Genomic DNA, 26,156 nt, shown 5'->3' with positions numbered 1-26,156 from the left:
AATTTCTTAAAAACAATCTTTTCTGCCCTCCAAAATACCCTCCATCTCCAGATCCTTGGCATGACAAGTAAATGATTCCACAAAGGCAGGTTGATGGATCTGTTCTCCTCCGGATCTCTCTCCAGATCTGTTCACTCTATCACTCCCTCCATCTTTCCTTGACACATAGGAAGGACAGATATTCATCTCTGGTTGGAAATGTAATCTGCTTGGCAAACCTCATTTCCAATAGTAACTCCTTAGCTCTCTCTCTCTCTCTCTTCCTCTAATTGTGTGGAGGGCAACAAAATGACAGCATTTCATATATCTTGAGAGCTCATGAGCCTATCCTGCCTCTTCAATTTATGGATTCATATTTTGTATGAAAGCGATACATTCACAAAAAGCTTTCCACCAATTAATGTTATAAACTAAATGAGTCTTCTTTACTGGAGCATTTGTAATAAAACATCTTCTGGGGATAGCATAGTAATCAGATGAAACGAATGAGCTTGTATAGACCAGACTGCTGTTCATCTAACTGTAGTTTCGCATTCTGATTTCTTACAGCTTTGCAGCGAGAACAAGCCGTCTCTCTTTGATGTGTCAGTTTCTATATATATCTGACGGCCTCAGGGTATACTATCATGATGTTGTTATTTTTGTATCAACACAACAGTGGCTTTGTTAACAACCTGAAAACATTATTCTGTTCGGCACCCATAAGCGCCTGTCGGGTTTAGTTCAGGGTTTGGATCTCCTCAGTGAGTGTCTCAGTGGTGTTAAAAGGTCATTCATGGTTGTAAACAGGGATCTTTGATATTCAGTCATGTTTCTTACAGCCACTGACTTGTCATTGTTTGAGCATAGAGAGCTAAATGCTGTTAACGGTCCTTCTTCAGGCTTGTCTTTGTTGATAATGAATGAGGGTATTGCTGATACGGGAATGAAATAACCAAATTACACTTTGTAGCCGTTGATAACAAAAAACAATTGGGGGTAGTCATTTTTTTGTCTAAACATCAAAAATAGTACCAACCCTCTAAATTTAAATGATCTGAGAAAGTGTCCTTGGTTAAACCTATCCCATGATCCCATGTTTCCTCTCACTAAAATTCTCCCTTCACTGTCACTGTAGCACTCCATCAGGGAACTAGCCAACCCCTCACACCATTTGAGGAAAGGTTGGCCATTAAAAGACTATGAGGACCACTGCTTTGGCTGGAGGTGACACATATAGACAACCCAGCCATCTCTGAGCATCTCAGTCGACCATCAGCAGTGAAGTGTGTGGGTAAATGTGTGCTTGTTTACCGGCAGTGATGGACTGGATGTGGGATAACTGGTCTCTTGTGGTCAGTCTACTGTAGAAATGGCCTAGATGTCACAGTGGTGTGGCCTTGACATGCCTGAGCACATCTCTGGCAACAGCTACTTGACTGTCATTTATGTCACCTGACCCTGTAACCTGACCATGTCACCTGACCACATCCCACAGTCCATGAGCAGCACAGCCACCTTCCCTCAGTGTTACCCATGGATTGCCACTCACTCTCACCAGCAAGCTCTGCCGGTGTTTATTTGTTGTCCTCAGAAGAAGGTCGTCTCTAAATCTCCTCTCTCATAATCACATCTGTGAAGAGGCTAATGTGAGCGCCATTTTACCCTTGTCTATTCCTGCTTCTGGTGATTTATTTTTAATGGTGTGTGTTAGCTGGAGGGGTCAAGCAGTCACACACACATACACACACACAGAGACACACACTCAGAGTGTGTGTCAGAGTAGCTGTAGCCTTTCATCAAGTAGATCATAAACAGTGTTGTTGCAGGCTGGGCTCCAGCCGTCAAGAGAAATTGTTTGGGTTGGAGCTGAGTGACTTCAGAATCATAATGGGATTTATTCGACATGAAAGTTTGCACAGACAAGGAATTTGCTTTGGCAGGAAGGTGCATACAATAAATATATACCTAAAATTTAAATATGTGGACTATCTATACTAAGGGTACATAAACTAGCAGTACTAAGTGGGATTAGAATAGAATTAAATATACAATAAAATAAAATATAAGTTTCCGTAAATTACAATATAAAAATACAAATATTACAAAAAATACAAATGTACAAGATACCATTTTGTAATGCAGTGCAAAAAGCAGTGTGTTTTAAGCAAGAAGTCATTAGAGTCAGTGTGGTCCCTTGGCCTTGTTGAAGAGGCCAACAGCGGAAGGGAAGAAACTGTTTTTGTGGCGTGAGGTATTGGTCCTGATGGACCGCAGCCTTCTGCCGGAGGGGAGTGACTGAAACAGGGAGTGTCCAGGGTGGGAGGAGTCGGCCACAATCTTCCTCGCTCGCCTCAGGGTCCTCGAGGTGTGCAGGTCCTCGAGGGTAGGCAGATTGCAGCCAATCACCTTCTCAGCAGTACGGATGATACGCTGCAGTCTGCTCTTGTCCTTGGCAGTGGCAGCAGCGTACCAGACAGTGATGTAGGAGGTGAGGATGGACTCAATGATGGCTGAGTAGAAGTGCACCATCATTGTCTTTGGCAGGTTGAACTTCTTCAGCTGCCGAAGGAAGTACATCCTCTGTTGTGCTTTCTTGATGAGGGAGCTGATGTTCAGTTCCCACTTGAGGTCCTGGGAGAGGATAGTGCCCAGGAAGCGGAAGGACTCCACAGTGTTGACTGGGGAGTCACACAGGGTGATGGGGGTGAGTGGGGCTGTGTTCCTCCTGAAGTCCACAACCATCTCCACTGTCTTAAGAGCATTGAGCTCTAAGTTGTTTTGGCTGCACCAGGTTGGCCGCTTCCCACCTATAATCAGACTCGTCTCCACCAGAGATGAGCCCAATAAGGGTGGTGTCGTCCGCAAACTTCAGGAGTTTGACGGACGGATGACTGGAGGTGCAACTGTTGGTGTACAGGGAGAAGAGCAGAGGAGAAAGGACGCAGCCCTGAGGTGATCCGGTGCTGATGGACCAGGAGTCAGAGACTTGTGTTCCCAGCTTAACGCACTGCTTCCTGTCAGACAGGAAGTCTGTGATCCACCTGCAGGTGGAATCAGGCACGTTCAGCTGGGAGAGCTTGTCCTGAAGCAGGGTGGGGATGATGGTATTGAAGGCAGAGCTGAAGTCCACAAACAGGATCCTGGCATAGGATGCTGGGGAGTCCAGGTGCTGTAGGGTGACAATAGAGGCCTGTGCTATCTGGTGGGGTAGGCGGGGCCAGATAAGAGCCGTGGTAGTTCACTGAGCTGTAAACAGTTCCCTTGATTCTAATTGGCTGCTGTAGATAAGGCCTGTCTGTTGTAATTCACTGCAGGTGATAAGATGCTGTCAGCAACAGCTGGAGGGGAAGAAACTGTCTGCTGAAGGATGCCAACGTAAGGAACAAAAGAAGAAGAGATCTGGAAGAGCCTTCAGGAAGTCAGGCTGCTCGGAGACTAGATGGGATGGAAGAAGAGAGCTATTTAAACAGACTCGTGGTGGAGATGGCCACAGACAGAGGCAACAAAAGACCTCATCTAGCCGTTCACCCGGCCCAATGGGACCTTTAACCTCTGTTCTGATTAGCTTCCTCTCAAGTGGGTGAAGAGGCTGGAACGCGCCTACTTGTTTTTTTTAGTCTGACGTGGTGTGTTACTTGTTTGACACTCTGTGGTATAAATGTGCTGTCTCTATGCAAGCGGTCTTTATCGCAAACATCGGTTTTACGGATTTGGGTTCACCTAGAGAAAATGTTCAGCGTTTGGTAGAAGTGTTCCATTCTCTGAATGCTTAGCTACAGTTTGAGCAGATGCTTTCTTTGGCCGCACCAGCAAAGTCTCCTGTGGTTTTCACTGAAACTGCTGATCAAGGAGTTTTTGGCCCATGTCCTTAAGTGTCTTTCTCTGCAGTTGGCCTACTTTCTCTGAAGTACAGAGCTTCTCCGTCCTCTGCTTTATACACGTTTCTTCTTTTTATGCTCAGTGAAGAGTCCATGCATGAGGTGACTGGCTAATGTGTTCATTAGTCTCCAGATAGCTGTGTGTCTGTCTGTTATTGGATAATGGAGCAGAGAACAGCCATTAGCTATGAGACAATGCACCTTCATCTCTATAACCTGCACACACCAGCGTTCCACAGAGCCCACCTAATGGATGTGTGTCTAGTTGTTTTTTGTACGTTCTCCACACGTGAGGCAGGAAATGAAGACATGAACACCCATACCCCCCCCCCCCTCTCTCCACACACACCCCCCACACCCCTCCACACGTGTCTAGATTCTTACTGCCTCTGCCAGGGGTCTCCATTGGACTCTGGAGTTGCGGTGGATCAATATCTCCAACAGGATCACATTTCTCAGGCCTGTTTTTTGTCCGTCTTCTCCCAACTCCAGGGTGTTGGATGAGGGCAGAGAGACAGACACTTGATCTGTGGTGAATGGATCGAATAGACACAGACATATCTGGCACTGCAACCTTAAGAGGTGAAGTGATTGCCGTAGAACAATATCTAATATGTCCCATTTTTTTATGCCGGTTTAATGAAAACTAGAGTTTATGGCCCTGCAAAATGTCTTCAGGACTGTTTTTTAGTTGCAATTTGTAACAAGAACAAACACAGTGGACTTGTGGGTCCTGCACGTCTAGGCAGTCTTGAGCCTTCCTGTTTGAAACGTATGAAAGGAGGTCGCTCTGGACTTGGTAGTCTTCCTTCCATATGATGATACATAGCAACTACCCTAGTGTGTTGCTATGTATGTTATGACATCAATACTTTTTTGACCAATGTTCTGCTGTACACCTCAACCAAACAAAGTTATTCACACGACATGATGTTAAAGCTGCCGTCCCCTCCTCCAGCAAAAGGTTCTGTTAGTCACTCTTATTGAATTAACAGCCGCCATCAAAGATGTTTTTCTCCTGTCTCTCGTAAATAAGATAACAATTAGGAGGTTGAGAATCTGGTTCTGTCATTGTAACTAGAGCAAGACGGATAGTGCTCTAGCCCTCTCATCTTTAGCGGTCTTGTTGTGACAGATACAACTTCAAGAGAGAAAAGCTGATTAAAGAAACTCTTGTGCTTGTTTTTGTCTGGGAGGACGTCAGGTTCTCCTCCAGGGACGATTGACAGAGTCTGTCAATCATCCCTGTTACTAAATTGAAGTTGAACAGTTTACTGGTTGTGTGTTAAACAGGCTGTTGGGATAGGTAGAAACCGTCACTTGTCATCATACTACTGTACAGACAGTTAACTTGAATGTAAAGGTAAGAATGTCCTGCTTTTATCCCGTCAGTTAATCCCCTCTTTTGCTCCACGGAGCAACCTTAATATCCTGTGTGTTACACATATTTGACTTTGATAAAGACATAATGAACCTCATTGAAATACGGGCCTCTGAAATAACTGAAACACCAAGAGTTCTCAATGGGATTTGCTGCAGTGACACGCTGGAATGTCCGCGTGTCATATCTGCGTCAATTTGCTGTGGTAATCCTTCATGTGGTGAACATGGAAATGAAACGTGCGCTGTTGACATTGCGATGCGTCTTCAACTGTGGGTGGTGTGCGTTGCCGGTGGAAACCAAGGGAACATGGTGGGGGAATGTATGCTATCTCATGTAGACAAGGAGATCTCTACATCAACAAGGATAGTGATGTAAGGGTGGTAATTAAGTTAGGTGGTGTTAATTAAGAATGGGCAGGGAAGACGAAGAGTGAAATAAAGGGTGCAAGTGGTAAATGAAACTCTTGATAGAGATGTCAAGATGCAGTGGCGTAAACTTGCACTTGTTTACTTAATTACTCTTTTTCAGTTTTCAAATGCAATTTAAACAACAGTTTGAATATTTAATGCCTAGGCATTCTCTCTTCAAAGGCCTCACCAGTGTGTTGTAATACATGTCTGTTAATGAAGCTGTTTTGATGAATGGAAATGAATGAGGAGGAGAGAGAGCAGAACAAACTTCTTCAGTATCTGGGAGGAAATTCCAGCTCAGGCCCCAACCCTCTCATTTGTACATTCATGAACTATTCACACAATTTGAATTCTGATCCAAGGTCCTTTTTAGTCAAGAAACATCACAGTTGGAGACAAGAACCACACTGTACACTGTGTGTGTGTGTGTGTGTTTTCCACACTTCTGACACTTTTTTTTGTGCAGCGTCCAGCCATAAAGACAGCTTGACGGATAACCACATATTAAAGGATCCAGAGTGGGCCCTGTCTTTGAAGCTCCTGCTTTTATCTGTGGAAAACGAACGCTGGTCTAGTTAGTTATGCACGGACAAGGGGTTCTGAGAAAGGACTGTTCATGGGGGCAGGGACGGACAGGGTTCCCACTGGGTAAAGAGGAGGTTGTTGATTGGCAAGTCCATCACCATTATTTCTTATCTAATGCAGGCATGCGTGATAATGATGTGTGGTCTGCCAGAACATCCCAGATGACCCCGTCCTCCCTTCAGAGGGCCCTGTGTTGCCCTGAAGTGACACTTTTATGGATGTTAATGCCTGATGGTTTTATTGATATAAATGTAGATCTAAAGAGATGTGGAGGTAATGAGAACAGTGCTAATAACAGTCACCTTCAGGAGCCTGCTGGAAGTTGATCTCCCACTCTGCTCATATCTGTCTCTGTATCCTGAATGAAGGTAACTTCATTAATGAACACATCGGCCTTGCTCTGTCTCTTCAGAAACACCCCCTCTGGCTGAGAGGAGGAAGATTACGTAGCACTGTTTGTTCTCTGAGGTAGAGCTGGAGCCTCTGCTGGGGTATTCTGACTGGCAGCCTTATTTTGACTATGTGGTTAGAAGCTTGTTTTGACTGATCTTATCTTTTGACTGTAAGGTGGGTCAGATGGCTGAGCGGTTAGGGAATTGGGCTATTAATCAGAAGGTTGCCGGTTCTATTCCCGGCCGTGCTAAATGAAGTTGTGTCCTTGGGCAAGGCACTTCACCATACTTGCCTCGGGGGAATGTCCCTGTATTTACTGTAAGTCGCTCTGGATAAGAGCGTCTGCGAAATGACTAAATGCAAATGTAATGTAAGACAGTTCTGTAGGGGATCTAAATTGACTGCGTCCGTCAGTGCATGAGTCCATCAAGTGCTTCTATGACAGCTATTTAATCAAGGAAGTAACCAATGGAATCACCAAAACATACAGTATGTGAATGTGGTTTCATTTGGTTATTTCCCGTGTTTCTCATAATTTGCTGGTAGTCTGAATTCCTGCTCCAGCAATGAGGGTTGAAGTCTTTACAGATTAGCTCACACGAAAGAAACCAACCCCCTGAATTTGTCATTTCCATTAGTAAAATGAAAGCGCCACTCCCAACTGTCTATTCACTTTGATTATGAAAAGACGTTCAAATGACTTTTCACCGGGTTGTATTTCCAGTCTTCGTTTTAATAACCAGTGTGTATGCAGTGCTTCTTCCAAATCCCCTCAGACTGAGGGGAGACGTGTCTGTCGGGGCTGAGAAGTAGGATGTCCATCATTCTGCTTCATTTATTTTATTTTTTACTCTTGTGCATTTTTATTAGCCTAATGATGAGTTACAAGACAAGAAGACATGAATGCTTTAGGTGCCTGCCTCTAGTTGAAGTCTTGGTTTAATGACTGCAAATAATGTTGGAGCGGGTAATGTGAACAGTATGGTCACAGCACAATGCACTGGAGAGTAGCCTTTGAGCTCTATAGTCTCTTACAAGCACACTCGCACACATGCACAAACACATATATACACACACACACACACACATATACATATACACCAAGGGACTTGACTGCACTGAGGGACAAAGGGTCACCATGACTACTCAACTGGAACAGCGGTGTCATTATTATATCCAGTCAGAAGGGAGAGTGGGAGGGCAGGATGAGTGTCAACATGAACCCACTCTGGAGAGAAGCTGGAGAAGACCTCGGTCTAGCAGCCAGTCTGCTGCTGAGCCTGGATTCAGCCATGTTGGGTCCTGGGCAAGGCTCTGGGACATGTCTGGAGCTCATCTAAAACCCCCTCTGTGATCAGATAGAGGTGTTGATAAAGAGGATGGATCTGCAGATCATGCATAGCTTTTCACGATACAGTTGTTGATCAGAGTCAATATCTTCATCACATCCCACAACTCTTGTATTCATAACCGCTCTCTATCTGATGCACACTGTGTCCTCTGATCCTAAATCAATATTCCACCTGCAGATAGATGGTGCACATCTGTTTGAGATTCACTCTCACTAGCAGGATTGTACACAAACACACTACCGAGAGGTGTGAACATGGCACAGATCAATAACACAACAAGCCTCCTAATTACTAAATACTAGAGTATTTCTGGGGTTAAATAACAAGCAGTTAAGTACCTGGAATGAGATGATAATGATAGTGATGATAAAATTATGTAACGATTCATCATCTTCTCTGATGATCCCCATACTTCTCTCTCCTGCATGATTCACGGACAGACTGCTGGGATCCTTTGGCTGAACTGCAGTGTTAGTGCCCAAACTGTGTGGAGGAGGATGTCTCATAAGATCATTATGGCCCCACTTGATAATGTGCCTGCGATTGGTTGTTTTATCTATGGCGATTCGATGAGTTGAAGATTGGTGAAGGTGTGTCTTGGTTGGCTGTAGGCCCTCAGCGGTAGATTAAAAGTGGTTTTGTTTGGTAAGAAAACGGGCCTACCTGGAGGTTTCTGTCAGTGCTATCTGTCAGTGTAATCTGTGTCTCTGTCCTTCACATCCCTCTCTGATAAGCAGAGGTAAAGCCCTGTGCTCCAGAAGCTTCTCACTGACACACAACAAGGCTTCTTATTCTTTGCTGTTCTGTAAATGGATCCCCAGGAGGCAGAGAAATGGAGGTTGTTTGCCAAAAGCACTCTGTTCAAGGGAGTCCTCAGCAAAATACTTCAAAGACACGCGTGTGCACGCACACAAAAAGATTTCCACCTCTGTTTTTTCCCTCATCCTCTTCGAGGTTGCCGGAAAGAGTCGTTCGGACGAGCGTGCTTTTGTACCGTGTGTTTCATTCCATCTGTCTCCACATCGTGCTGCTCAGCCTAAGAGTGGAGGACAAGATGACGAGGAGAGTCACCCTCGCCGAATCTCTTCCCCTCGTCAAATACAGATGGGCGTCAGTGGGCACAGTACCTGTCTGTCAAGAGTCCAAACACTAGGCACAAAAACCCCCCCGAAAGATTACGATCACTCATCTTTTTGTCCACCATGTTCCCGCTCCATTACCAAACTGGTGTCATGTAGAAGTCTCCTGTGCATCCTTCTTTCAAACCTTGAGGAGCAACGCATGTTAAATTAGTATTCACTTCAAACAAGAGTTTCTTTCCACAGGATTTTACAAAGACACTAATTCAGGTCAGACATGAAGGGACAGGTATGTTTGATCTGCATTAATAAGGAAGGCAAATAAGACAGTAAGGTTGTGTAAGACCCTGATTGAGTTCATAATAGTCACGTCTCAATCTGTCTGCTTATTTTCATGTAGCCTATTTATTTAGCCCAAATGCATGCAACAGCATGCCGATTTTTTTAATTTGTATTATTTAATGGATTACAGTCACCACATGAAACAAAATCAAGTTGTCTTTGATGAGTGCAGCGCCATTCAAAGATTTTGCTTCTTCTTTGGGATGTGCTTTAGGGATTTGTATCGCTTATGCAAATGACTGAGCGCTCTATTTGTGTACACATAATCCAAACAGGAATACAAAATGCGATGCCTTATGTTATTGGATATGGAGCTGATGTCGAAAGTCTGGCCATTCAGTAACAGTTTGAGAGTGTATAGTAACTGCTGTGTGTGCTGTGTTGAAGGATGGAGGTTCCCTGGTTCAGAGGATCTGCTGTGTGTGCTGTGTTGAAGGATGGAGGTTCCCTGGTGCAGAGGATCTGCTGTGTGTGCTGTGTTGAAGGATGGAGGTTCCCTGGTTCAGAGGATCTGCTGTGTGTGCTGTGTTGAAGGATGGAGGTTCCCTGGTGCAGAGGATCTGCTGTGTGTGCTGTGTTGAAGGATGGAGGTTCCCTGGTTCAGAGGATCTGCTGTGTGTGCTGTGTTGAAGGATGGAGGTTCCCTGGTTCAGAGGATCTTCTGGGTCTTCAGGCTCCTTCTTCCAACTCCTCTGTCACACACCTCCCTCTCTCTGTGTTAGCTAGCACACTCTGGGCTCTGCAGACGCCACCACTAATGATAAGAGCTCTGCGGTTTTTATTATAATTAAGAGATCAAAGGACTGAAGAGAAGGACACTCGCACATCCTTAAATGCGTGTGTGTGCGTGTGTGTGTGTATTCTTCTCCTGCTTGTTATGATCCCTCTATTGGCACATTGTGCTGATGTAGTTGTGTTGATGTGGTTGTGCCGATGTCGTCTTTAGGAGGGGAGAGTCTCTGCTGACACACAACTACAAACCGAAAGCCGAACGAGAGCCGAAATTCGAGTCAAAAAGGCATTCCCCAGAAGGATGTTCCTCGTGCACATTATTTTCTGCTGCTGTGTGTTTCTGAAGTGAAGGACTAAATAGAAGAACGGCTCTGTTATACTGCATGTCTGGGACACAGTGTTCAGAAGAAAGCAGTCACACTGAGTCAAGGCTATTTATTTTCTTCTTTGGAATACGGACATGTACGCGAAAACTGGCTCAATACACTACTATGTAATTTTCTATTCAAAAGGGACATTGAGGGTATATTACTGTATATTGTAATTACAGTTTTATTTAACACCAGTTTGTGAATCTGAGTAACAAGTAATTACTATCATTAGACTAAATAACCAGGATGAAGATGTTCCAGGTTCACTGGAAGGTCACCTCTTACTTTGTATTCAGTAGACCTCTTCCACCTCCTCCCCCTTCACTTTCCTCTCTTTCACTGTGCTCTCCATCATCGATCCTTCTTCATGTAACCTCTTGGCCCTGGAGATGACCGTGAGAAGGTTCCTGAAGCTTCTCTCACTATCCCCCCCCCCTCCCTCTCTTTCTCCCTAATTTTTATTATCTATTCTCTCTCTCTTCTCTCGCTTCCCTCCTCTCTCTCTTCCTTCTTCTCACTCTCCCTATCACTCTGTCTCCTCTCTCTGTCTTGTAGGGTCTCATATTGGCCTGTTGGCGGTTGCTCCTAGTAAACTAAATGTTTCTGAGGTCCTCTTAGCTTGCTGGAAGGCCTGCAGCCAACAGAAGTTAAAAAGCTTTAATTTCCCATCAGCCTACTCAGTTTACTGTCCTGCAGCTCCTGGTCAATCAGAGCCCAGATGCACAGAGACCAGGGAGGCCTGGGACTGGGGTCCCCAGCAGAGACCAGGGAGGCCTGGGACTGGGGTCCCCAGCAGAGACCAGGGAGGCCTGGGACTGGGGTCCCCAGCAGAGACCAGGGAGGCCTGGGACTGGGGTCCCCAGCAGAGACCAGGGAGGCCTGGGACTGGGGTCCCCAGCAGAGACCAGGGAGGCCTGGGACTGGGGTCCCCAGCAGAGACCAGGGAGGCCTGGGACTGGGGTCCTCCAGCACCACTGGTGGGACAGGTCACATCTCTCTTACCAACGTACTTTTTTAGATTAAAGGACAGCTTTCCTGAAAACATTTTGGATTATGATAATTCCGCCTTTTCTCATCCCAATTTTACTAGCATCGATGACTAGCAGTGAACTCATTTGACCTTATAAAACCTTGGAATTCAACCTATGCACATTACATAACCAAAGTTATGTAATGTGCATTCTCAATCTACTATTCTACTACTCTACTCTTCGCTGATGTTTATTTTCACTGGCTCAAATGTTTCGTATTTGGCTCGGCAGCTGTGTGTGTGTGTGTGTGTGTGTGTGTGTGTGTGTGTGTGTGTGTGTGTGTGTGTGTGTGTGTGTGTGTGTGTGTGTGTGTGTGTGTGTGTGTGTGTGTGTGTGTGTGTGTGTGTGTGTGTGTGTGTGTGTGTGCGTATTCTTGCAGCTGTTTGCTATTCAAACACAGCCTCTGCTCTATTGATGGGATGGACGCGTGCTGAGGGGAGCATTGCCAGAGTTCTGCCCTCACGGTCACACTCTGAGACCCTGAGAGACTGCACTGAATGATGGAGAGAAGGAGAAAGGGAGGAGAGACAGAAGGGGGGAGGGATGGAGAGAAGTAGGAAGGCAGAAGCAGCATTTGAGAGAGAAGTAGAGAGAGAGATAAGAAGGGTTAGAGGAAGAGGAGGGGGAAGGGAGAGGAGGTGAACCGTCCTGTTTGTTGTGACTGGTCAGTCAGACTGTTCATATGAAGGCTGTTTGTCTGGCAGTAAACCCTGTCCCTGACACCACTCTGGCGTTACTACCAGCTCCTGTTGCTTTCTCAGTGAAACTGTTAACGTGCGTTAGTATCTAAACAAGCCTCTCAGCCTGATTTACCCCCCCAGGCTGCCACCATGGCACTTGCTGTAAAACCACAATAAACTGCAGTAAAACTGCAGTAAAGCAGTTCCTCCCTTCTCTTCCCTGGTCATATAACTGTTAAAGCCTCCCTACACCCAGTGGAACAGCTAATGTGGCTGTAATTGGTTAACACGTTTCATAAGCTGCCGTCAGGGACATTTGCATGGCAGCATAATAGCAGAGCAGTTTCATCTGCCCCTCACCATGGTAACACAGACATGGGTTTTTGTAGATTGTATTATAGGGTGGACATGGACAAAATAACAGTATTAGTGCTTCATTACCTTACACTCTGACACACACACTCAATAATACTAACTACTGGGGATCCAATTCTCACACACATACACACACTAGCTCACCAGTGTGGGTGGTGAGCTAGCGAGGTGTGAAGTGTTGTCTTCAGCACTGCTTGATATTAGCACCCAGTGTGTGTTTTGGCATCATGAGACAGGAGAGCAGCCTGGTGTGTCAGCCAGCAGAGAAGCTGTGACAGAGGACTAGTCTGAGAGACCAGACCAGTACTGTCCATTCAGGGTGCTGAAACTCAGTCTGGGGCGCTGAAGATCTATATTGACTTCCTCTCGTTGACTTTACTTGCGGCTTTTAACTACGAAGATTTGAACGCGTTTGCTTAGCTGCGTAAAACTTGGCAACAAAAAAAAACATACTGCTAGAGGATGTGTGTAAACTGATGTGTGTATTTGTAGTTGTGAGCCAGAGATATTTTTCCGGCAATAATACCTCACATATGTTCCGAGAGTTTTGTTTAGTACCATAGTAATCATGTTTCATAGTGTGTAATTCTACTAGATTTGAGTCACAGCCCAATAAGAACTGCCTCTGCTCCCTCTCTGCAGAGGGTGACTTCACCTCTGTGTGTGTGTGTGTGTGTGTGTGTGTGTGTGTGTGTGTGTGTGTGTGTGTGTGTGTGTGTGTGTGTGTGTGTGTGTGTGTGTGTGTGTGTGTGTGTGTGTGTGTGTGTGTGTGTGTGTGTGTCAGTGTGTGTCAGTGTCAGTGTCAGTGTCAGTATGCCAGTCTGGGAGAGGCATCATCATGAGGAGACCTTCTCTCTCTCACAGAGGTCATAGAGAAAAGAAATGCTTGACAGGAAAGACTAGTGATGGCTCTCTCTCTCTCTCTTACAGAAGGAGTTCGTAACATGGCCATGGACTCCGGTGCCATGACGATGCCCATGACAGACCCCAACGCCTGGGCCACAGCCATGAACAACCTGGGCATGGCTCCCATGGGCCTGACCGGACAGCCCCTCATGCCAGGTACACATCTTTATTACTGTTTCTCCACACCTCAACACTGTAACTTTTCGAGATGAATGCCTTCATTTAGCAGACGCTTCTATCCAAAGCAACGCGCTGAGAGGGATTTGAACCTGAGACCTCTAGATCTGCAGTCCAATGTTCCACCACTGAACTGTACTTTTCCTGTACTGTATTTTTATACAGTACAGGTTTGTTTTAACAAACACAAAGAAGCGTATTGACGAGTCGTGAAGTGCCTTCCCTGAACCAGGACATCATTATTTCATGTGGAGCTCACCACGGTATCATCTGTGTTTTTAAAGTCTCTGTGTGGATATCAAACCTCGCAGTTCAATTTGTCTTCAATAAGTTCATGCCATGCCTTTTCCTATCTGTACCATACTGCTGTCTATCAATTTTCGGCTAACAGGAGCATTTCATAATCCGTTTTCCTAGCCTCCCATTTCAGCTGGTTCATATCAGGTGAGACATGCGAGGTATGGTTAGTGGTACATCGTATTGTGTGGGGGTGTTGAACTATGGCTTGGGCGCCTGCCGTCTGGCATGGGCTCCGACTTCCACTGCAGCTCAGGGTTTTAGTTTTCTCTGGCGGCATTAACCCCCGCCTCTCCCCTCTCTCCTGTCGCATCAGGTCGAAACAGGAGTCGTGATGTATTGACATGGTGGTTGAAAAGAGGATGCTGCCACACATCTCTGCATATTTTACCTTAGTACCGAGCATAACAACGTAATCTTCTCAATCCTTCTGGAGCCAGGTTGTCTAAGGCCATATTTACCCCGCAGTTATTGTGGAACTATTTCTCCACAAGTTCAGTTGAGGTCAGATTGGTTGGTATGTTGGTTCATGTTTATGTCCTGGGTACATGAGTTAGAAGAAAGTTAAAGCTACAGTGGCCCCGCTCATCTGTTTCTGCATTACAGTCCAGGTGGAGCAGCTCTGTGTTGTGGCCTCTGTATTTAATGAGGTATCGACAGTATGTGGCCCCCATTAATTTGGCAGTTTTTCTCAGACGGCTCAGTGCAGTCTCTATATTCTGCTGGTGAAGTGCGCGTACCATATGCTAAGGTAAGGCCTTACCCCAGGGACCAAGTCCAGCCCTGGCCATTCCCTGCATGTCCTCCCCTCTCCCTTACATGGCATGTCGCCCTTCACTATCTCTGTTTCAACTAAGCAGAAATGCCCAGAGAGAGAGAGAGAGAGAGATTGAAATGTTTGCCGATGTCAAGCCTTCATCTGGTCCTCTACTAAAATAAGCAGGCGGCACTACGTCAGTGAGATAGAGTTATCATCCAAGATCAGGATCCACACTCACAGTAGCTCAGAGACACACGCTTGGTTGTGCCCCACATTGGCAGGAAAAGGTAGGCGTGCGTTCCAACACTGAGTCCCCACCGCAGCCAGCAGTCCCCAAAGGGTCCAGCTCTCTCCGATCTTTGAGAGAATGACGGGTGGCAAAAAAAGGGAAGAACTTTTCTGGAAGGAAGCCCAGACCTTAGCCCCTTCGGTGCTCCCTCGTACCCCTCCAGGTGCTCAGTCCTGGACGCTGCGTGTCATCCGTCACTTAGCGACGCATCACAGAGACGTGTCGTTGGTCCGTCCTCGGCGGAGGGGAGGAGACAGTGAGAGGGGGACGCCAGCTCCCTCCAGACTGAGGATGCTCCACCAGCGTTGGTTTCACGGTTTGGACCAGAGATGGTGAAGATGATTGAAGCCCAATGAGGCTCCACTGAGAGCCGCGTTCAGCTGCTGTTTGTGGTGGTTTCAGCACGATCACATGTCTGGGTAGTGTGAGGTTCACCCTGACCAGGTCTGGTCTCAGGCTCTGTCTCTTGGCAACAGCTCTCCTGAAGCCTTTTATTAAATCACCTCCTCCATCTTTGTTTATCCTGCTCCTTCCTTTCAACAAAGCTACGGAAATATGCTGAGAGCTCCACTCACAGTCCATATTTCAGCCGAAGTAGCTTTGGAGAACGACAGTCCCACCCGCTGTGATTTTCCTATTCAATTTCATTTGCACCAATTACAGAGCCTCAGGCCGACTTCGCACTTTACTCATTAGAACACTGCTCAGCTGTGCTCAGGTCGTTAGACGTAGATGTAGCCACATGAGTGTAATGATCTGGAACACAGAGGTGTGTGTGTGTGTGTTATGTCACAGAGACACCGAACACCATGATCCGTTTTTCCGACTTACAAACATGCTCAGCACTGCCGTTTGTGTTGACAGTGTGGCAGGGCGGGGCTGGCCGGGGACCAAACTCTGCCCCTCTCTCCTCCTTCCCCCTGGAGCGGTGTTGCCCAAAGACACAGCTGGGAGTTGGGAGGAGCTTGTCATGTCAAGCAGGGTCAGGGGGGGGGGGGGGGGGGGGGGGGGGGGGGGGGGGGGGGGGGGGTGAGAGGAGGGGTTGAATGACACAGTGTAAATAGGGTGTGGTAGACAGCTGTGTCCCGCCTCCTTCATCACCTGGAGAAACAGCTGTTCTGTCTCTCCCGCTCGCTCTGCCTCGTACCTGCTCTCCCTCTCGCTTTTTCCCCCCTCGCTCTTTTTCTCGCTGTCTCACCGTCACCCTCTCCCTTTTCTTGTCTTCCTCACTCTCTCTCTTACCCTCCTGTTCGCTCTCTTTCCTTCCTCTCGCACCCCCACTCTCTCTCTCTCGCACCTCCTTTCCTTCTCTCTCACGCTCTTATTCCTCTTCCCTCTCCCTCTCGCTCCCCCCTCTCTAACTCTCTCCACCCCCTCCCTCTCTTTGCTATCTCTACCCCCTCCTTCCAGGGCCTAAATGATCCAACAGCTTCATTACTGTCACATTACAGCTGAGTCAGCTCTCTGCAACTCCTCCACAGCTCCCCAACCAAGTGAAGAGGCATAACGTTCATCCCCGTGTGTCACGCTGCTTCTCAATTTAACCCGCTCACACCCACATCTGGAATCTCTCTGTCTTTTTTTTTTTACCCAGTGTACAGTATCACAAGGAGAGCTAGTTTCCACCCCGTCAACGCTGACCACTAACTGTCCCGCAGGATGAATCAGAGTTCCGCCTGTGCCTCTGGCGCCGTCTTTGACTTGTCTGTTGGTCGGCTTCCACTTTTGAACGAATCCACCCAGATGTTCCATTGATTCTCTGTTATGAAGGAACATCCTTCATGGTCTTTGTTTGCTTTTCCTCGGACTGTGTGTGTGTGTGTGTGTGTCCGTGTTCATGTATGTATGTATGCGTGTCCTGGAGGACTCAGACCAACCCTTCCAAATGCACAGGTCCACTAGAACGCCGAGATAGCATCCCAGTGTGTGGTTGTCTTTAACCATGCTGATCCAGGATTGTGTGACTTTACCACAGAGCACGGGAGAGCTGAAGGATAAGCCAGGCCTAACCTCAGCCAATGAGATCCTTGTGGGAGCTGTCAGAAAGCAGAATACAAAGTCCTTGTCCAACTTAGGCCTCCTCTGTGGCTGCATTGGTCCTGAACACGACTCCACAAAGCTGGTTTACAATAGGATTTGTTCCATATGGTCTCGGTCAGTAGAGCCTCAGTGTACATGCTGTGCTAGTGACTCATACATTGAATAGAGGATGTGGTTCAGTATTGATACCCTGTAAGTGTGTTCTCCAGAGCTCATGCTTTGTGCAGCTCTGAGAGATCTGGACTGAAGAAGCTGGCCTCCAGGCAGAGCTCTCCCTAGTGGAGTCTCTCTGCAGGGGACCAGTCCAGACCTGCTCCCTCTGGCCCCCAGAGAGACATAGCATCACCTCACAGTAGCGCCTGGCAAGCCTGTTAGAAACCTCAATCCAGACTAACACATCCAGGCTGTGATTAGGACCAAGTGGAATCTTCTAGTGCCTCCTCCTCTGTCCCTGTCTCCGTGTGGAAACCTCCCAAGAAACAAAGATTTATGATCCCAGACACTTGACCCAGGAAGCTGGCTGTGCTTCCAGAGTGTGCTAGCCTGACTCTGCTGTGTAGCTCTGGCTGCTGCAGAGTGACTGCCTCGTCCTCACCAGAGCCAGCCTGCAGGAGACACATACATGAGTCAGACAACAAGCTGCAGGTTGGAACCCCATGGTGCCTGTGGAGCTACAGGGAGACGCTGTGGAGTTTCAATACCACAGTGACTGTAGGGCTGCAGAGAATGTGATAGTGGGCCTTGGAGAGTCATGATTAATGTCCTTTACTAATGCAGATAGATGGTTCTCCTCACAGTCATCATGTCAATGATTGGTTGGTTTGGATTGTGTTTACTGCTGCGATTGGATGAAGTCATCAAGGATGAAACGGCTTATAACACTAAGGAAAATGCATGGGTGGAAGGAAAACAACACACTCTTTGCAGGGCATTGAGCTTGCTACACACACACATCTTAGAATGAATGTCATCTGTTCTACACACACACCTCTGTGAATACATAAACAGCCTCTCTCGGCTGTTCCCTGGAGTGTCTCCTGCTGCTTTGGGGGATATATCCACTTAAAACGTTCAAATTGAGATCTGCAGGAGGGTAGAGGAGCTGTTTTGATAGAAAAATGCAAATGTTGAGATGTTGATGGGTTCTTTTCTGAAAGAGGACAGAGGAAGGAGATGGAGACTTACTGGAGCCTCTCAGCTTGGTCCAGGGGGCACGGACCTGCTCGCCTCATTAGACAACATTACCCAGCGTGCCTTGCAGCACATCCTGTGTCACCCTGCCACCACCACTGCTGGTGGGGACGTTTACCCTGGAAATCAGTGAGAGGAGGAGGAGAAGGAGGAGGAGGAGGAGGGGAGGAGAAGGAGGAGGGCCAATGTGACAGCGATAGCCAGCAGGTTTCTACACTCAAATGCCAGATTTGTCACTCCTTCCTGCACTTTTGATTGATGGGCAGCTTGAAATGTAATTACCTTCCACAAACCTCCAGGAAACGGATAGTTTAATATGGATAGGCTGAAACTGTGGAGCTTGTGTGTGCGTGGAAGTCTGTGTGTGTTTGAATGGATCGAGAGTACCACAGAAGGTAATGGAGATTGTGTATGTGTGTGTTTGGATGGATGGAGACCGTAAGAGAGATTGTGTGTGGTGGTGTGGGTGAGAGGCCCTTTTGGGATCTCCACGTAGCCTCTCGCTGTTTTCACCTCTTTGAAACCCTGAAGTGTGCGCGTGCGTGTTTTGTTTTGAAGGGTTTTTTGTTAGTGTGTGGAAGGGCATGTGCGTGGTGATGAAACTGATTAAACCTTCGAAGTAACACCGGTCTGAGATTCGGCTGTTTCCTGAACTCTGCTGTAGTAGTCTGCTGCATCCATTCAGCGACAAAGTGTTGTACCTACCCTTTCCGTTTTGAGTTAATGTAATGTGTTTTTGAGTTAATGTAATGTTGTTTCCCATTTGGGGGAGCGTGTCTTTGTATTGGGGGGAGGTGAGCAAGTCATCCTATTTGGGGGGAGTTGACTTGTATTTGGGGGGAGTGTTTTCATTTAGGGGATGCACTCATGTTAGTGGGTGTGATTTGCACTTCAGGGCCACCGTAGTCTTGGACCAGATTAAAGCTCAGAAAATACAGAACCGTGCCCTGAACTGGTACTCACCCATTGTCCACCAGGCCATGAGATAGTTTGCCGTGGTTATGAGTCTGAACCAAATCTTCAGACTCTTCGTACTCACTGTTTTGAGAAGCAGACTCTAAGTGTGTCTTATAAAAGAACTGCTAGCAGAGGCCAGTGGAGGTGAGTGGGCATGCTTCAGTCATCACCCCAGGCTTGGTGGACAGTGCGTCTGGGTAGGCTGTGTCAGCCAGTGTTCCTGTATACAGCATGAAACCCCTCCAGAAGGCCGGCACAGCCGGGCTGGCATTGGCATTTAGGAGACACCCTGCCCCGGCCGTACCAGTCCCTCCCTTATCTCCCTAAATCTCTCCTCTGCCTCCCTGAGCAGGGGAAGTCATCACCCAAGCAACCAGGATCTCTTTTATCAGCCGTTTCCTCTCAATCTGACACCACCAGACACAAATACTAATGATGAGGTCATCAACGTGAGACAGAAAGATAAATGCAGGTCATGGTGTTTCCTCGTCCTCATCCTTCTCTGCTGGTTGGTCTAGCTGTTGTTACCCAAACACTTTAGCCAGTGCGCCAATCTCCCTTTTTCTCTACTCTCGTTCTATTCTCATCTCATGTTGAGCCTTACTCAACAAGTTTTGTTTAGACACTGTGTTACATCTAATACGGGCAAAATGAAGCATTTCCTGAGAGGGTCATTTGAGCATCTCAGCTCACTGGAAGTGGTTCTTTTTAAAGTATATTTATCTCACTCACAATAGAAATGTTGCCCTGCACTGCTATTGAGTAAATCTGGATAAGGCTTTTTGTTCAGTTTTAGTTTTTTGTTCAGTTTTGTCACTGTCACGGTTTTTGTGGTCCATAGAGTTTATTTGTGTTCATGAACAGAAAGGCAGTACCTATGCCCACATACACACATGCACAGAAAGAGAGACACACACAGACACACGCAGTTTAGGCTCTCTTTAAGGTCCACAGTCTTCAACAGGTGCAGTAGACTCATGGAAGAAGGCAATGTCATTTCCATTTCAAAAAGCCTTGATTCTGGAATCCACCTGCAGTCTAAATCAGTACCAGAGAACAAAAGCGTGTCTGTTTTCTGTCCTCTAGCGAGATCCAACTCGGTCTTTGTGACTAAGAACAACATATTCCGGATCAGAGGTCGTGCAGGCAGCTGGAGAGAGGAGAGGCAGGCCAACTGACGCCTTTGTTGCCCCTTTTAATATGCAAGAAGTTTGTTTGTTCCTTTATTCATGAGAGCATGTGCTCGGGTATTTACAGGCAGTTTTTTGGCTCTGCTGTTGACAGAAACATCACATTGTGGTGAGGGAGGAAATAGACAATGAAACATGGTTGAAGAAGCTAGTGTGTTGTCTTTGATGTCTAGCAGAAGGTTTGCCTCAGGAAGAGTTTCCTCCAGTGTGTACTTGTGGCCATGATGTTGTGTCTTGCAGCATTCTCATCCGTGTGTTCCTGTTTGCCCGTCAGATTTTGACCCGAGCCTTGGCATGATGACGGGCATCGCCCCCATGAACCCCATGATGCCCGGCCTGGGCATGGTGCCCCCGCCCCTCTCCCAAGACGTGCCCGTTATCAAGGAGATCATCCACTGCAAGACCTGCACCCTGTTCCCCCCCAACCCCAGTAAGTCTAATAACCTTGACATGTTCCTTTGCTACATTATCCCTCCCAACCCCAGTAAGTCTAATAACCTTGAAATGTCCCTTTGCTACACTATCCCTCCCAACCCCAGTAAGTCTAATAACCTTGAAATGTCCCTTTATTACTCTATCCCTCCCAACCCCAAATGCTCTGTTAAAACTGTGTCCTCTGGAAGTCTGTTGTAGTCTCTCCTGACCTAAGTTTTTCAGCCAGTGTAAATTGGTGTCTCACCAGACCTTCCCTTTAATACCAACTTCTCTCTGTCTGTGGACTCTCAGAGCCAACTCCATTGTCAGATTGTCAAATCAGAAATAACTTTTTTAGGCTCTTTTCTTTTGCTGTTCACCGAACATATACTTCAGCACAATCTGATGTAGCTCTCTCTCTCCTTCGTAAATACACAGGTGTTTGTGTGCCTATGACATTTTTGTACTGATAGGGTGTGTGTGAGTGTGTATTCATGACATGGACCTATCGTATCCCCTAGCAGACCCCTTTAACTCAAAGGTTACATGTAGCAAATCGTTATCTTTAAATAGGTCACTGCTCATTAACTTGATGTCAACCCCATGTCATTTGGATTTGAGCGTAGAGTGAGTTGAAGGTGCCTGGGATTCCGGGGCCCAGAAGGTAATCCCGACATGCACCAGATCAGTGTTCCATTGATTACCTCATTCTGTCCATATAGACATGGCTAATCCCATTTTGGGGAACAAGGGGCCTGATCTATAGCAGATCAGTTCACATTCATCTGTGTTGGACTAGTCTGGTCTGTCATGCACCATCTGTGCATGAGATCAGCTACTTTTCAGGGCGGTGAGAATTCATTTGTATTAATGGATCAGTTTCACGTGAATAGTTTCAAAGTTATCCAATCATTTTGCCAATATGACCACTGCAGATCTATAAAGCTTATTATTTTGTGGCCATGGTTTTCAGAGCTAATGTTCTAGATGAGGTATTTTAATTGATCTCCGCATGAAGCCTCTGAATAATATTTCATAAAATTAAAAGCAAATCACTTCTATCTTATTGAAATAAATAGGACAATATACACTGGTAAAATATGCATTTAGGTTCAATAGTAGGTTCCCAAAGTGATCTCACAGTGTGGTGTTAGTGTACAATATAGGCCTAGTGTATAAAAGGTCTGTGTTGATATCTGTCCTCATCCTAAATCACTCCTGTAGTGACTCATTCCGCCAATTAATACATCCGTTTGTGGCTCCTTTCCCTCCTCATGCTGCCCAGACCTTCCCCCTCCCGCCACCAGGGAGCGCCCTCCTGGCTGTAAGACGGTGTTCGTGGGCGGCCTGCCAGAGAACTCCACCGAGCAGCTCATCGTGGAGGTGTTCGGCCAGTGTGGTGAAATCATCGCCATCCGCAAGAGCAAGAAGAACTTCTGCCACATCCGATTCGCCGAGGAGTTCACGGTGGACAAGGCTCTCTTCCTGTCTGGTGAGTTCCTGTCTTGACAACTGTCCTCCCCAACACTTTGGAACTGGAACTTGTAGTTCAGCGCTAGGGTCTTTGATGTTCAGAGAGACTCTGGAAGAGAGAAGGTATTTTCTTCTCCAGGTTGAGACCTTCTCTTTAGAAGACAATGAGGAGATGTGTGTTAGGATCAATGTCCTCTCCAGTTAGAGATCCTTACTAGGGAGAGCATGAATCACCAAGAGGAGAGAGCTTCTTGACCAGTCATGTGACACCAGCATCTTATCTCGATTTCCCAGCCAGTCGACCCAGCCATCTTAAACGTCTCTCTGTATGCAAACTGGAGGACATATATCCCTGTCTCACCAAATACATTTAAAGCTCGGGCCCTTCCAATAATACCCTCTGAATTATTTACTGTGTGGGTGCACACTTGAATGTGCGTGGGACTGTGTGTTTTTGGTCCCCTGCGACTTGGTCCAGTTCTTCCCTCTGGTGAGCCTGGAACTCTGCTCCATATATCTTGTCCTGAAGCCAGAGCTGTGCGGCTTGGCCATAAATAATGTTATTCATTTCCCACACCCATCAGTCTAGCAGCCACACAACCCCACTGTCACACAGTCACAAACACAGCACAGAGTTACAAATACAGTCACACAACCCCACAGTCAGACACTCACAAATAGTCACACAGTCACAAACACAGCACAGAGCACAACTCAACACATGAAATATTTAACCAGACTGTGAGCCTCAAGCACAGAGCAGATGGAAGAACTGTAAATTGCACGGCCACAATAATTCCTTTTTTATGTTGTTGTTATTTTTGTTTTGTTTTGTTTTGTTTGGCAGAGCAGATATATGGAACAGTATTCTCTGGCCATTATTGTGTGTGAATGTAGACCCAATATACGGCAAGACATGTTTTCATGTAAGCCAATCCAGTATTCGTATTAGTGTCAAACAAGTCCAGTGTACATTCCTGTTCAGTGTTTAGAGCATTATCAGGGTTTGACAGCTGTTTCACTGGAGCAGCAGGCAGCTTCCTCAGTGTCCTCTGTGTACCAGCATGCAGAGAGACAGGGTGTCTACTCTGAAGCCCCAAGGCTACTTTAGACAGACAGAGAAAGAGAGAGGGAGAGACTTATGGATGGAGAGACAGCTAGATAGACAGATTAGTTTAGCCTAAATGATGCAGGTGTCTGACACTTATGTCATAGAGAAGATGGAGGGGGGGAGAGAGATGTACGTCTGGAGAGAGATTTAGAGTTGGAGAGAGATGTACATCTGGAGAGAGAGATTTAGAGAGAGTTGGAGAGAGATGTACGTCTGGAGAGAGTTGGAGACAGATGTACATCTGGAGAGAGAGAACGCTGGCCTAAATGTGATCCTTAACTTCCTCTTAGCAGCCTGTTGTTCCATAACTAGACGACTCTTCTGACTCTGTTTTCTTCTGAGGGTCTCTGTTCCCTCTCTCATGACTACTGTTCACCTAATCCTTCTCCCCTCCTTTTTTATCCCCTCCTCTCCTCGCCCCCACTTTCCCCTGCTCTCCTCCTCCCCTGCCTTCTCCATGTCATTTCCTCTCCTCCCCCCAGGCTACCGTATCCGTCTGGGCTCCAGTACTGACAAGAAGGACACAGGCCGGCTCCATGTGGACTTTGCCCAGGCCAGAGACGACCTGTATGAGTGGGAGTGTCACCAGCGCATGCTGGCCCGAGAGGAGAGACACCGGAGGAGGATGGAGGAGGACCTCCTCCGACCCCCCTCCCCTCCCCCCATCGTTCACTACTCTGAGCACGAGTGCAGCCAGCTGGGGGACAAGATCAAAGGTGGCTGATCACACACGCACACACACACACACACACACAGCTCTTCTCCTCTCCTGTGTTTTGCGTGAGGTATTCTCCTGCCACAGAGGAGGGTGATGTTGTCTATAGACATCTGATGACTCTGAATGTAAGTGTGAATGTGCCTCTGTGGATTTAAAGTAGCTGTCAAGTGAAGAGCTCCATCTGCTACCTGTCTGCCTGGGATGGACTGCTGCTTCTGTCTGTGGGCGTGAGCTGAGAGAGAGAGGGAGAGAGGGAGGGAGGGAGGGAGGGAGGGAGGGAGGGAGGGAGGGAGGGAGGGAGGGAGGGAGGGAGGGAGGGAGGGAGGGAGGGAGGGAGGGAGGGAGGGAGGGAGGGAGGGAGGGAGGGAGGGAGGGAGGGAGGGAGGGAGGGAGGGAGGGAGGGAGGGAGGGACTTGTTTGGGTCTGCACTGACTGTTGGTTACTCCAATGCCCAGACAGCGGGATGAGTGTTTATTTATGACTGTTCATTTTCACATCTCTGTGGGTGATGGTTGATAGGGGCTCACAGACACTCTTGCAGTAACGTTTATCTAGATGCATGTGGAGGTTATTAGTTCACATCTCAACGCTCATTTGGAACAGATATGAAACTGTGTGGAGCGAGGCCTTTGTCAGTGACTGAGCAGCATTAATATAGCTGGAGGTACTCTGTTAATAATGGACCTGTTGGGGCTGGGCTCCTCTGGGGGCTGGGGAGAACCTGGGGAGCTGGATCCTTCTAGAAAGACTGAACAGAACCCCAGGGAGTTACAGTGATGACACCTTGATTCAATCTCTCAGCTGTGATGGATCATTCATGCAAATGAGCGCACAGGGGGTTGGTGTGTGTGTTTGGACATCTGCAGGACGTGTCTTAAATACATGAAAAGCCCTCCAGCAGTTCAGTGTGTGTATGTGCGCATTTGTTTGTGCACGTGTGTGTGCATGTATACCTGCATGTGTATGGGGACAATGTCTGTGTGTATGCGTTTGTTCAGGCATAACATGACAACAACAGGAAGGGCATCTCATTGTGTCTTCAGCAATGGAAATCAATACCAATCTTGTCTCTCGACATCACCTTATCATCCAACCAGAGCATGAATAATGCTAAACAGCTTCTACTCTGCTAGCAAAGGCTGGCAGGCTGTGGGGTTTGTCCTCATGCAGCACTCACTGTTGCTGGCTGAAGATACTAAGGCCCTGGGCCCTGCTAACGATGTCTCTTTTAAAATGTACACTAGCTCCCCAGTACATCCTCCAGCCATGAAAACTTGACAGTAGCTTTGCAATCTCGACACGAGGGAAATTAACTCACTCACTGCCCCCAACTCAACTTCCTCCTCCTAGACGACAGCAAGTTTGCGGAGGCGGTGCGCGTGCTGCTCACCTGGGTGGAGCGAGGCGAGGTGAACCGGAGGAACGCCAACAACTTCTACTCCATGATCCAGCTGTCCAACAGCCACATCCGCCGGCTGATGACTGAGAAGGCTGCCCACGAGAAGGAGATGGAGGAGGCCAAGGACAAGTTCAAGACCGCCCTGGCCGGCATCCTGGCTCAATGTGAGTGCCTCCCCGAGCTGTTAGCCCTCAGCACACACTCAAGCACACACCAGCAGATTATGAAACAGCCTCCATTTCTATCTCTGTTCCTTTCTCTTTATCTCTTTCTATCTCTCTCTCTCTCTCTCTCTCTGGATCTCACATACCCTTTCTCAAACTGTCTCAAACAAAATCGACTAGCAAACAATTGTGCTCTGTGAGAGGACATTGTGTCTGGGGTAAACAAAGGTAAGTTGGCTGCAACGGTCCTCATTTCACTAGCCTGCTTGTCATCAGTTCCCCACGGTAAGAGAGCCACACCCAGGGGTGGCCGGTCTTGGAGGTACCACTAGGGGGGGTTGGAGGTACCACTAGGGGGGGTTGGAGGTACCACTAGGGGGGGTTGGAGGTACCACTAGGGGGGGTTGGAGGTACCACTAGGGGGGGTTGGAGGTACCACTAGGGGGGGTTGGAGGTACCACTAGGGGGGGTTGGAG

At 47.3% G+C, this 26,156-nt stretch overlaps 1 protein-coding gene across 4 annotated transcripts in view; it reads left to right on the top strand.

The window, feature by feature from the left end:
* Positions 1–26,156, top strand: part of LOC136954203 (ecto-NOX disulfide-thiol exchanger 2-like) — a 106,604-nt gene that overhangs the window by 65,606 nt on the left and 14,842 nt on the right. For all 4 annotated transcript variants that reach the window (XM_067247783.1, XM_067247785.1, XM_067247782.1 and 1 more), the window contains exons 4-8: positions 13,525–13,656; positions 20,676–20,831; positions 22,101–22,307; positions 23,882–24,115; positions 25,468–25,680. In XM_067247783.1, the coding sequence (XP_067103884.1) occupies positions 13,525–13,656; positions 20,676–20,831; positions 22,101–22,307; positions 23,882–24,115; positions 25,468–25,680 (942 nt within the window). The remainder of the gene's footprint in view (positions 1–13,524; positions 13,657–20,675; positions 20,832–22,100; positions 22,308–23,881; positions 24,116–25,467; positions 25,681–26,156) is intronic.

Source organism: Osmerus mordax, chromosome 12 (genome assembly GCF_038355195.1).
Source record: "Osmerus mordax isolate fOsmMor3 chromosome 12, fOsmMor3.pri, whole genome shotgun sequence".
NCBI lineage: Eukaryota > Metazoa > Chordata > Actinopteri > Osmeriformes > Osmeridae > Osmerus > Osmerus mordax.
This window is presented reverse-complemented; position numbering and strand designations above follow the sequence as displayed.